The 13,798-nt window shown below is 37.1% G+C and overlaps 1 protein-coding gene across 1 annotated transcript; it reads left to right on the top strand.

Annotated features, from left to right (window-relative positions):
- Positions 1 to 3,298: 3,298 nt before the first annotated feature.
- Positions 3,299 to 6,253, top strand: LOC143860651 (DNA double-strand break repair RAD50 ATPase). Its single transcript, XM_077371404.1, has 2 exons — positions 3,299 to 3,833; positions 4,616 to 6,253. Exons 1-2 carry the CDS (start codon positions 3,624 to 3,626, stop codon positions 6,116 to 6,118), a joined length of 1,713 nt encoding a protein of 570 aa, XP_077227519.1. The 5' UTR covers positions 3,299 to 3,623; the 3' UTR covers positions 6,119 to 6,253.
- Positions 6,254 to 13,798: the final 7,545 nt, after the last annotated feature.

Here is a 13,798-nt window from a genome sequence, read left to right as displayed (position 1 = left end):
ATTATTAATAATAAATAAAAAGGATTTACTTCTCGGATTTGGATGTTAAACAGATCGGATATACCATTTACCAGATTCGCATCCGCTAAGAGCCAGATATCTCATAAACGGATTCGGATAATATCCGCTTGAAACGGATTCGAATAATATTCGCTTTAAACGGATTCGGATGCGGACGGTAATCGAATTTCCGAATATCTATTTACACCCCTAACTGAGTTATAAGAGAATGGGCACCCTCCCTCTAACAGCTAGCTTTTAGGGGTGAGTTCTAACTGGTTAAATTTGTTAACTTACCAACTTCTCCAAAAGCTTAAGCTGTTGGAGAAGGCGTTTTTTAATCTTTAATACTTTAATACTCCCCTTCACGTGTGGCCTATCTTTTTTAGGTTAGCCTACACGTGACGCATGTGTCCCCTCTTTGGGTCTGGCCATTTGCATGTGGTTTTTTTGCTACCCGGGAGGTTTGAACTCAGAACTTTTGGCTCGTTCCGTACTAAGAGTCAACCCCAAGTCTCTCCAAGCAATAAGAAAAGAAGAAACGCCATTGAAATAAGCATCAACCATATGGATGCATTAAATTGCATCAATGTAGTTGGTATATTGAAATGGCATTACTCACAGGAAAATAAGAGCATAAGCAGTGAACTTTTTAATGAGGAGGTGACGGTAGATAAGAAACTGAAAAATGTTTTCAATCTAAGATGATCTTTACACAGCCAATTGTCCCTTAGTTATAGAAATTGGATACCTATCCTATTCAAATCCTATCTCCAACTAGGATAAAATATATGTTTACCTAACAAATCAAGAGAGATTAGAGACGATCATTATCTCTAAACTCATGCTAACTGACTGAAGAGACCTAAATTAAAGAAACCAATCCAGAATTAAGGAACGTCCTACATCACGTTTGGGTACCATGTTTTTTTTTTCCTGGAATATTAGCTTACCCAATGGTGAGAGAAGATGGGAGAGGGATAGGTAAGAGAGAGAGTGAGTTGTCAGTGAGGAGAGGATAAGAAAAGCTTAAAAACAAGGGGAAAAAGACTCCACCCAAAAAAAGATTGACCCTTTCCTTATTTTTTAGCCAAAAAAATTCATGGTTACCTGGCCTTGAAGTTATATAATAAACATGATTTTTCCTAATCGACTTGACATCTTGATGGCTATATCTCCTATGCATAAACCTCTGGTGAGATGTGTCACTGTAGTCTTTTCCATCCCTCCTGTCAAATTGTTAATCGTAAAGCTGCTTTTCAGGCATGTGGAGGTTGACAAACTTCACTTCCTTTTGGAGTGGTTGCTTAACAACATTTTCTCAATAAACAACTGAAAAGAGGAGTCTTGGGAAATACCAAAGCTTTAAAATATTACTATTCCACCCATTACAATTCCATCTGAAGAAGACGACGGAATAAAGCAAACAGCCATTTGAGATTATTAAAGTATGTGTGATTCCCAAAAATGCCCCCTTTCTCCTAAACAATTTCTTAAAAGGCACCCCAGAGCTTGCTTCTTCTTCCAACAAAGAAGTTATATTCCTTGTCATGAAGTATTGGGTATTTTGGGAATTTGGTTATTTCTTGAGTCCCTGTTTGGTCCCCACCGTTTCACAAAGATACACAGCTAGAGAAAAAAACAAGGCATCCGCCGCTGTTCTGAAGCTCTTGGATTCTTGTCTGTCACTTCGCTACCTTTCGGCAAAGAATCAAAACAGTAGCGTGGGTCTTTTTCAAATGACTTAAATATCCCTCTTTATCAAGTTACCAAAAATCCCTTTAGAATTACAGCTTAACTACCAAAAAACCAAAGATATAATACACTGGGATTTGGTGTGTGCTCCATCTGTATTTATCTGCCATCCTATCGGTGAGCACCATTCTATTAAAATCACATTAATCCGCTGATGTTGACAATCTAAGGCCATTTTGGTTTGTGATTGTGACAAGCAGTTTGTGAGTGTCAAACCGATTATTGGACTCAAAATTAAATTACTTTTAATTTTGAGCCAAGAGGGGCTGTCCCAAGTTAAAAACGGGAATATATCACTTCTCTTTCTCTAAATAAAGGTGAGTAACAGCTGGGACTTGCACTCCTCTCTTAAACATGATTTATATTTGAACGCCTTCGTTTAAATCATGGCATTTCTCTCTTTCATTACACGTTTCTAGTTAATGCTGAGACTGTTATATTTCCCCAAAAGCTGTTGACACCCGGTCTGAAAATTATATTTCTAAAAGTGATCAGTCCCATTATTGAAACAAGGGTTTGAGCATATTATTTTTCTCAATTAACGAATAATAAAAAGGAAAGTTACATATTTGCCCCCTTTTTTCCCGGGCCAGCCCCCTCTAGCGTATTTTTGAAATTATGACCGAGGTTTTAAATTTCGGTTTCGGAGGTAATTTTGGCCAATTCGGTAATGGGCGCTCGAAATGTCTTTTTTTGGGCTGAAATTTCAGGCTAAATTACTGAAATTTCGACTGAAATTATGTGAGGGCCTGTTTGGATACCTCATATTTTGTATTTGGTTTGGAACTGAGTTTTGAATACAAAATGAGTAGATCTGCTAGGGAAGGGGGTACTTCCTACTGGAAGGGAGAGATTGAGGAGCAAAGAGGGAGAAGGAAACCGCCATATTAGTGGATTTCCAATTACTTATTTTCACAGCATATTTGGAAGTCTGATTTTTTTCAATGTCAGTCGCTGATTTGGAAATCCAAGGATTTGATCTGGATCTAACTCACAACGCAAAAAGGGCTGCAAATGTGAGAGATCCAAATCAAAATCCTCTAGACATCCAAACGGGCCCTAAAGGAATACAAAATTAATATTTTATCTTAAATTTCGCTGAAATTTCAATTTGGTAAACTTCGGCAATTTCGGTTTTGGAACGTGTCGGTTTCGGCCCTGACTGAAATCCGAAATTTCGGATTTTGGCCGAAGTTTAAAACCTCGATTATGACTACACTTTTACATTACAAGTGGGTGGCCTAAGGAAGACAAAGGAGCCAATATATCATTTCCCCAATAAATAAGAAAATGATATCCACACTCTCTTGTATTATGGTAATCCTCTCTTTAGTTTAAACATTTCTTTTTCTTTTTTTTTATATGCCTAAAAGGCTGTTAAATCATTTCCAAAAAGGCTGTCAGCAGTGAGCAGACTCAGCACTCAGCAGTGAATAAAGTGGGGAGTGCAATTATCAAAGTAGGGGAGTGCGGATATCATTTCCCTGTGGATATGCTGATGTATCCATAAATCATAACAGAGGCTACTTTTGGTCCCTGCACTCCACTCATGGCACTCGAATAGGATTTCCCTGTTACCACATGCTTTTCGACTTTTTCCCTTGAAGCGAAGACAAAAAAAAATTTAAAATTTTTTTAAAAAAAATAAAAAAATACAGGGACTAGCACAATATGCCATATTAGAATTTCAGGAAGAAACATTTCCCTTTTTCTTTTGGTTCCCTAAATTCTCTTTTGGATATGATCACCATCTCTTCAAATCAAACCCAACCGTTAGATTCCCACCTCCACTTTTCCATCCTCATGTTCTTCCTCCCAAACTCTTGAATTTAATCTACTTTCCTTTCTGGGTTCAGCTCACTTATTCCATGGCTGCTCAAATCTTTCAGACCAACCATGAAATTAGCAGGCAAGAAATCCAAGCAGCCATTGCTAAAGCAGTTGAGCTGAGGGCTCTTCACTCTGCCTTGCTTCAGGGTAACAGCCCTTCAAATCTGAGACTTCCTACTTGTGCTTCTCCATCTATTCATAGCTTTTCAAATCAGTTCTCTGCTGAAGATTACCCTGTTTTTACACCGGTGAGTTCCTTGAATTTCATGTTTCAATTTAACTTTACGTGGATTTCTAGAGGTGGGATTTTATTCTTGATCATTAGAGTTGATTTTCTTTGCTTATCAGATAGTTTGGTTATGGATTTAAGTTATGAGGCAGTTGAAATTTCCTGTAAAATGGAATTTATTCATTTTCTGGCTTAAGAATATTTTTGATCTACTTTTCTATTTTTTAGTTCTATTGATTCTGATTCTTGTTTAGAAACTAATAGATACATTTTCTCGTTTACTTTAAGCAGAAACAATTTTGAAAGGGCTTGCTTTTCATTTTCATTGTTTTGTGTTAAACAGTTTATTTCAATTGAAGTTTTAAGGTTTAAAACTTTTTATTTTTTTGGTGAGTAAGCTTGGGTTTAGCAGGACTTCTGAATGGGTAATGTTAGGAATTTATTCTCATTTACACTAATCGAAAATATTTCTATCTGATTTACCGTAATCATGAAGCCTGTTGAAAAGATTTCTATCTACTGCACTCTCCTTGATATGTATATGTATAATTTAAAAAAGAAGATTTATGATATAATCTTGTTGAGGTTACTAATATGGGACTTATGAGTCAGTAATTCTAGCAATTTATTCTCATTAATTTCCAGTAATTGAAAATATTTCTCTCTCGTTAACATTAATCAGTAAGTCTGTTGAAAAGATTTCTATCTATGTGTACTCTCCTTCATATGTATATGCATAATTTAAAATGAAGATTTATGAAAGAATCTTGTTAAGTATACTAATATGATGGAATTTCATAGAGTTATGAAGAGGAACCCATACCTGGGTATCATCATATGCAGCCAGAGAATAGGAGATTATCAGAAATTTGGGATGGGATTGGGCTTGAATTAGGAGAAAAGGATGAAGCAGATCTGTCTGAGAATAGGAAAACTAGTCTATCTTCGAGGAAGGTGTTGTCTTCTAGTTTGGTTCGCAGAGAACAGCATATTGGTGCAGAAGAAAATCACAAATCCAACACGGGCGCATGTATTAATCATATTACTGTTCTTCAAACATCACCAGGAACTGAAATTTTCAAATCAGGTTGGAGAACCGGTTCAGGAGAATTCAAAACTGTCACAACTTGCAATGCGTGCAAACCCGCAACTATCAGTAGGGAAAATGATATCGATAACAAGAACAGCAAGAGTTATAATTCAGTGATGCCACTCACTGATTCCCATTCATCATTGCATTCACAATCAAAGAGCAAAGGATCAAGCTTTTCATGGCTGTTTCCACGATTGAAGAAGAAGAACAAGGCTGAAACATCACCAAGCAGAGTGGAATCTGAAGATATGTTTCAAATTTCGAAGGATTGGGGATTATTGACTCTCGAATCTTTAAAGAAAGAGCTTCTTGAGGCCAATGAGAACCGAGATGCGGCTCTGATGGAGGTCGCTGAAATGAGATCTTCCTTGGGAGAGCTGACCCAGAAACTAGTACGTTTAGAGACGTATTGTGATGAGCTTAAGAAGGCTATGAAACACACAGTGCAGGGAAAAGATAACCAAGTCCCAGAAATTCCTAATCTCACGAAGAGAGGTAAGTCAATTGATGGATTGCCCGTCAGTCATGAAGTAATGGTGGAAGGTTTTTTACAGATAGTATCGGAAGCAAGGCTATCAGTTAAACAGTTTTGCAAGACTCTCATTGGCCATATTGAAGAAACTGATGATAATTTAATGGAGAAGCTTAATTTGTCACTACATTCCAAGTACTCAAAAGGGGTGTTATATCATTTGGAGTCTCTTATAAACCATTCCCTCCACCAGGACTTTGAGAACTGTGTATTCCAGAAGAATGGATCGCCAAAGGTTTTAGACCCACAGCAAGACCGCCAGGGGAAATTCTCGGCATTTGTTGCTCTGAGAAACTTAAGTTGGAATGAGGTTTTGAGAAAGGGAACCAAATACTATAGTGAAGAATTTAGCAAGTTTTGTGATCAGAAAATGAGTTGCATCATTTCTGTATTGAATTGGTCAAGACCTTGGCCTGAGCAGCTCCTCCAATCATTCTTTGTCGCTGCTAAATGCATTTGGCTGCTCCATTTACTTGCTTTCTCATTCAGTCCACCACTAGCAATTTTGAGGGTTGAAGAGAATAGAAGCTTTGACCCTCTCTATATGGAGGATATTCTCTTAGAGAGACAGAGATCACAGTCTCCAGCCAAGGTTAAGATCATGGTAATGCCTGGATTTTATGTTGAGGACAAGATGCTGAGATGCAAGGTTCTCTGCAGGTATAAAACCATAGCATAACAATTCAATTCCATGTCATTGTCGTTCTTTTTTAGATCGAGCAACCAACATGTTGTTTGCTCTTGAGTAGTCTTGACTAGAGAAGCTTGTAATTTCCATATTAATTAATATCAAAAGGTGATTTTTTTTTCCCAATTGAAATTGAATTGGATGAAGTACATGCGATTTCTCTGATAGGATTTATTCGTCTCTAACTATAGGATTTGAAGCAAGATTTGGTAGAATGGTAGATGATTAAGAGGAATTCACTGATCTTGTCAATGCAATTAGTTTCAAATGTTAATGATTTTCATGTTCAACATGCCTGTTAGTCTGTATCATCAAGCAAGCTTGTCACTCCATATTGATAATCTAGAGTCTGAACTGTAGGTTTCAACTCAACTTCCATAGACACACTCCCTCAATAAGAATCAATTTATTCATGCAAATGACAGATGAGGGCTAAGGTAATTGGTGAAATTTTCTTTCCAAAATATGGTTGGATATCATACTTTAGGCGTGCAACCTTCATCACAGTTGGTGTAAAGTTTAAACTAGGTTCAGCATGAAAAAAAAAGCTCCGAATACATTCTTGTGTGGTGGGCTAGTTTGATCGTTCATTTTATTCTGTTGTTATAGCAAAGTGAGTCTGTGGGCTGTCTTCCTGCAAGGTATATATATAAAGCATACTATTCCAGAATTTGTTTTGTGTTCTTGTGCCCTGTTTATGGGTACTTGCATAAGCTCTTACAGAATTCCAATTAGCTTAGAACTCAAACAACAGCAGAGAAATCCCATCATTGATCTATTTTCCTAATGAATTTGCATTCACATTTCTCAGTCAGTCCTCCTCTTGATTTGTCAACTAAACCATGCTGGGCTCTTGTGTACAAATTTACAACCCATCCCTATAGGAAAACCTTCTTCAAAGAAACAGCAATCACTTCTTCTCAATAGAAGGGTTTATCACCCAAATTTGTATTAATTTTAGGTATCCCCAAGTGTTTCTTACTTCGCTTACGTAAAAGCTCAAGTTTGACATGTAACTGTCATTTTTTATCCACTCATCCATTTCGTGCAAGATTGTTTTGCCTCAACTATATGACTCAAAATTTCTTATTGTTTATTAATGTTTCATATCGAATTGTTGTTTAGGTTCACGTTTTGGCATGTTTTGGTTTAGGTTGCTGGTTTAAAGCCACATAACTCCATATTTATAAAGCGAAGTTGCATCCCTCGGTTTATATGGTATTGGTCACACTTAGGAGCTCCTTCTCTGATAGTAGTGCCCGGATTATCTTTCATTTAAACCGTCTACTTTACTTTTCTCTCCCTCTCCTCGCTCAATCCCTCTCAGGACTTTCCTCCCACCTTCTCAAGTCTCCTTCCCCCACCCTACCTAGCCCTCTCTCATCACTTGCTAAACTAATATTCCGTGGAAAATAACTTCATGGTTAACAAACATGGCTTTAATGTCCATACTTTGTATTGGTCTATCTTGACAAATCCTTTCACTATCATGACCACTAATCTTCTACGAAAAAATCTAGTTCAAATTTGAGGATAGCTTACACACTATACATCTTGTCAAGATTATTGGTGTGGTGATAGATGTCTTGTATTATGTTGGTAGCTGATCACCAATTAGTATTGGAGGTATTCTCAGTATTTGTACCTAGCATCTTTTTTTTAGGAAGGCTTCATTTTGAGGCAAGTAAAACTGTTACACTTTGGGTTCTAAGAGTGGTGAGAGAAAAAATAACCCTACTCTCATATATAGTGAAAATCTTTTCTTTTCGTTAGTGGACAAAGGCACACTGTCTCAGATATAGCTAGTGAAAATCTTTCCATCTCCTTTGTGGACATAGGCACACTCAAACCACTTAAATTTTGGTGTGCCGTATGTTTTTGTTTTATTTTGTTATGTTCACAATTAGTCAGTAGCTTGACATTTATTGGGTTCGAATCTTTTCAAGTGTGAGGACTCAAAGTTGCACCCCACACAGCTTGCCTGATAGAGAAATATATAGGTCCCCTACCCATTCAAAGTTCTAGCAAGATCACCTAGCCACCGTTTGTTTCTTGAGGTTGGCAATGTCACATTAATATTCTTATGTCCGGATAATACTGTCGTTATGTTTCCTTAATTAGTTCTCGTGTATTAACACTTCTTTCAGTGTGTCATTATGCAATCACTCCTTGACTTGATTCCCATGCTCCACCATTTTGGCTTCTGATCTTTAAGCATTAAGACAAAGGCCTCTTCTCCTTTTCAAGGCATGGTCCCTCCATAGATGTCGTGAGCCATCTTATTTCACTTTCAGTCCAGCCAAGAGGGACCTCTCCACATATTTAAAACCAACAAAAGGGAAGTGATGTATTCGCCCCCCTTTTTTCTTCCCCGGGACATCCCCCTCTATGACTACCCTTTTATACTATAAGGGGCTGTCCCAAGGAAGTTAAGGGGGTGAATATATCATTTCCCCCCCCCAACAAAATTGACTACAGAATTTATGTGACATTAGTAGCTGAATTTATGGTCACTACCAGGTGTGACGCATTGAAACAAACAAGACGGACAATATAGAAGTTTGTCCTACTGGAGCCTAGACGGCCTCTAGAATTTATATGTTGGCACTAGCAAGCTCCAGGCATTTGGCTAGAAACATTTTATTAGTGGATATATTTAGGTGAGTTTTCTTTATGGCCACCGGTCGTAGGTACATGCATTTTACAAAATAAAATAAAATAATAAATACAATACAGTGGGGCTCACCTTGTTAGTAGATCCAGACCATCTTGAGCCCAATGTAAATATGTTTTGCCCCGAGGATCATCTCCATATGATAATCATTGTTATAGAAACCCCTACAAATTGGAAGGAGGTAGGTTTTTGGAACACCAACTATTAATAGTTGTGGCCCAACAAATGAAGGGTTTGGATCTTTGAATAAAGTGGGCCCTCAACAAATGAATGGTTTGGATCTTTGGACAAAGTGGTCCCTCAATTTATTTAAAAAAAATGTGCACCCTTGTGTGAAAACACCATATAAAAACTCTTTCGAAATTTGCAGTCACATGAAAAATGAGTATATTGAAACTCCGTAATTGTAGAGTAGAAAGCGGAGAAAATAAGGGTTTCAGATTAAGCATGTGAGATAGCGCATGGTTTTGGCAATGGTGGAATGATGGTATGTTGCTGCCTTTCGCAAAAGCAAACCACCTTTTTATCGTCTTTCTTCCCTCAAACTTGATAGGATTGCTTTCCAATCGACGGGTTCAAGGGACACGCTTTTCTTGTAATGAATGGTGTCGTGACTTTCCTTTAAAATGGGTAGTTTCGTCGTTCCCAGTAGTCTATTACTTGGGTTTGAGACAAGGTTTTTCAACTCCCAACAAGAAAAATAATCATTATTCAGCTTTTCCGACTACGTTCTTGTGGGATAAAAATAGGGAAATGTTATCAGCGCTACTGTATTTTAATGAGGGCACTCCTCACTTTATTAAAAGTACAGTATGGAGTATGGCTCGCACCATACGATAATCCAAACCGTCCATTAGATGTGCCACAGCGTAAATAGGTTGTGCCTCAAAAATCATTTCCATAGGTTGATCCTAACCCTCCGATCTATGAGGTACCTATGGAAATAAATTTTGGGGCACAACCTATTTAGGCTGTGGCCCATGGCCCATCTACTGGACGATTTGGATCATCTTATGGTGCGGGCCATACCGTACTTTAATAAAGTGGGGAGTGCTCTCATCAAAATACAGTAGTACTTTCCCTAAAAATATAGAAAGAACAAATGGAGACGGTAATAATAGAGATTAAATGTCTCTTTCAATCCCTCAAAACATTATTTGAATAAAATCGTCAATAATATACTAATTTTAAAGAATTAAATTTAAATATTTTTGGAAATTAATGAAAATTTTCAGAAAACAGATGCAGCTCTATGCAAGTTTAACACAAGGTGTTATAATATAAAAGATAAATAACGCCTTTCTCCAACAGCTTAAGCTTTTGGAGAAGTGGTTAGTTAACATGGTATCAGAGCCAAATTGGGTTAAGTGCGGTAGTCTAAATTGAAGAAGAGGGCAGAAATTATCACCCCTTTCTTTTACTCCCTAGACACCCTGTTCTTCCCTCTTTTGCCAAATGGTCCCTTGTCTTCCATCTTTTGCCAAATGGCACCCCTTTTCATTTTAAGAGTGGTCTTACTTGAATCCCTTCTTTTTCCCGATTAGGTCCTGTCATATTGTCTTCCATGAAATCTCCAAATAACCATCACCTCATCTCATCTCATGGAACTCACCCTCTATATTTGATTTTCACCCCTAATTTCCCTTGCACCATCTAAATACCTAGAGTTGTCACCTTATTATTGATATTTGCCGCCACATTTTTTTAGCCCTAATTGTCACTCATCTATTTCTTTTCCTCTTTATTTTTCTCTTATATTACAAACCCTCATTTCTTATTTCAGTTGAGGTGCCTCATTTCAGGCGCATGCCTGAAATATTTTCTCCTTTCAGTTGAGGTGCTTCATTTCTTTTGAAGTGCGTGTCTGAAGGAGAGTTTCCAATACCATGAGGATCGGATCGGCAAAACCGACCCATGTTTTCTTGCCCATCGAGGCCTTTTCTTGCCCGCCCATTGTGGCATTTGTCCATCGTGACCCATTCTTACTCGCCCAATGAGGCTTGAGTCATTCTTGCCCATCATGGCATTGGTACATAGTGACACATTCCTACTCGCCCATCAAGGCTTGAGTCAATGTGTTATAATTCATCTCTTCGCGACACATCAAAAAGCGGCATATCCTTCGGCATTAGACATACAGCAACATGCAACATCAAACGATCTTCATCATCAACTTTTGATAGATTGCATCGCATTGGCAGATTTTGATTATATTTGTACTTTGGGGCATTTAGATTCCGGGACATTTGTAATTTTGGTACAAACGTATGTTGATTTCCAATCCACATACGTTTGAGGGGGCATGTTAGAATATATGGCATATCACCGTCGGATTAGATGGCAAGTTGGTTAAATGGGTAACCTTGATAGATTAGGCAACTGGATTTGATAGGAATAATCTCCTTCCATAGTTATCAGATTTGATTCCATGTTTATCACAGAAGTGCTCTATATAAGACATATATGGCCCTCACAAGGATGACAGGCACAAATTGAGAAATTGTCATCGCTTATTGGGATTAAGCCTCTAGCTCAATGGTCAAGGCTTTCTTCTTCAGACCGGAGGTCGGAGGTTCAATCCCAGCTTACCTACCAAAAAAAATAAAAATAAAGAAGACTCATAAATCCTACTAAACTGAAGATGATAATATTTATAAATCTGAAAATGACAGAGATCTACTATTTCCAAGTGCAACATAATTAATTATAAGGAAGTGATATATTTGCCCTCTCTAGTGTATTTATGATTTTTTTTTTAATACTACAAGGGGTGATCCTATTAAGGTATTTTCAAAAAAAAAATTAAATTTAATGGTATTGGTTCATTTTTCCTGAAAACACATTTGAGAATATTGAGTGATTTGAGTTACTATATTATAGTTTATTGGTTCAAGTCTCATCAGAATGATGCTCCAAAACAAAAAGATTTCTTGCGTTGTATACTTGTATGTCTCCTCATTACAGTTTGATCTCAACCATTCATAGGAAAATTCATCTAATGGTTGAGAATGATGCTCCCAAGAGACATTGGAAGAGAATTGTGTCTTAAAAGGCACATTAATTAGAAAATTTGTGGAAAAATACTTAGAAAATAAGTGCTCCCTCTAATTCTCTCCATCTTACTTCCATTGACCATGTCCCATCCTACTAATCTTTTACTTATTGTTATGCACTTGAGCATTGCGAATTCAACTGTTTGCAGCCGTTAATTTCAAAAGCCTCTGAATTTTATTTTTGGATATTACCCGATTGTGGAGGAATCTACTCCTTAAGGAATGTGCCTTGTCACCAATATTTTAAATCCCTTCGCCGCTTAGCATATTTCCCTAATAGGCCCAAGAAAGAAAAGGGAGAAATGTATCATTTTCCTTTTAAGTATAATCGTAAAAGCTAAATAATTATACTACAATTTGTCTAATGTTGAAGACAAAATTTATAAAATCTAGAATTCTATTCAGGTACAGTTTGTCAATTTCAAAGTCTTCATCCATACTTTCAAAATCTCCATCCTGGTTCTTGCTTCTCCTCCTTTCTCCTCTCTCTTGCTTCTCCTTGCAAAATCTAGACCAAGGAATGCCGAAGATAGTGTCTCAACTTTCTCTTTTCTCCTCTCTCTTGCTTCTCCTTGCAAACCTTAAAAGTCCATTCTTTTAATTGCATTTTGGATTTTTATATAACCATAAGTTGGAAAATTGATCTGAGCCGTCCATTTACCATCAATGACTATGGCTTTTTTGCTCTAGAATTCTCTAAAAAACTATGACATCTTCTTTCAATCATCATCATCCATTTGTCTCTTTCATCCTATAACCCACATTTGTTGCTTCATAAAGAAGCCATGTCAAAATCCAAGAATGCCCTTAAAATGAGAGATTACTTCATTTCCTACCCAAAACACTATTTGTTTTTGTTTTTTCTGAAAAAAAAAAATTCACTTTTCTTTTAGAAACAAAAGATAGTGTGTCGTTACTAAAAATAAATATTAATGATATTATTATTAATAAATAAAAAAGATTTACTTCTCGGATTCGGATGTTAAACGGATCGGATATACCATTTACCAGATTCGCATCCGCTAAGAGCCGGATATCTCATAAACGAAATATCCGCTTGAAACGGAACCAGATAATATTCGCTTTAAACGGATTTGGTTGCGGACGGTAATGGAATTTTTGAATATCCATTTACACCCCTAGAGTCTGCCCACAAATCACGTTAAAAGTTGGGCACATTATCCTGCTGCGGGGCGAAAATATCATCTCCAAAAAACAAAACAAAGAAGGGATGGAGTTCCACGAACGGTGCTTCATCGGCGCACATTATCATCACTCCTAAGAAAGGAAAGAAAATTCACCAGTAATCAGACTAAATATAAATACAAATTAAACATTTCTCCCGCCATCTAATGATCTCTATTCTCTTCTCTCATTTGATTTGGATTTTGAGATGGAGATCCCTATGATCGATCTAGCTGAGTTGTTAATCTATCAAATTGCTAATGTACCGTACCCAATCCCATGGTCAAGATTTCTTTACAATCAATGGTCAAGATCATAAAAGACAAAATGCCTCGTGGGAGTTATCTAATACAATAAGCTAGGATGAAAAGAAGAGAGTTTTTTCGATTTTTTTGAAAATCACGTGAGAATTACATGTCACATTTTTTGACTTTTTTGAACAAATGCACCCATTCAACTCATATAATTTCAATCCTACCCCCCCTCCTTTATGCTTTTAACAAAGGCACCTATTGAATCATATAATTGCAATCCTACCCCTCCTTTATGCTTTTAACAAAGGCACCCATTAAAGCCGTAAAATTTCGATCTTACCCCCCTCCTTTTATGGTTTTTTAATTAAAAAACTATAGGGTGATCTTAACCATCCAATTTAAGATAAGAGGAATTATGGAAACATCTATAGATTGGAGGGCTAGGATCAGCCTATGGAAATGATTTTTGGGGCACAACCTATGTATGTTGTGTTCCATCACATGG

This window comes from Tasmannia lanceolata, unplaced genomic scaffold, assembly GCF_043159265.1.
Source record: "Tasmannia lanceolata isolate RefF3 unplaced genomic scaffold, GAP_Taslan_0.1 ptg000003l, whole genome shotgun sequence".
NCBI lineage: Eukaryota > Viridiplantae > Streptophyta > Magnoliopsida > Canellales > Winteraceae > Tasmannia > Tasmannia lanceolata.
The sequence above is the reverse complement of the archived record's forward strand: the minus strand, read 5'-3'. Positions and strand labels throughout refer to the sequence as shown.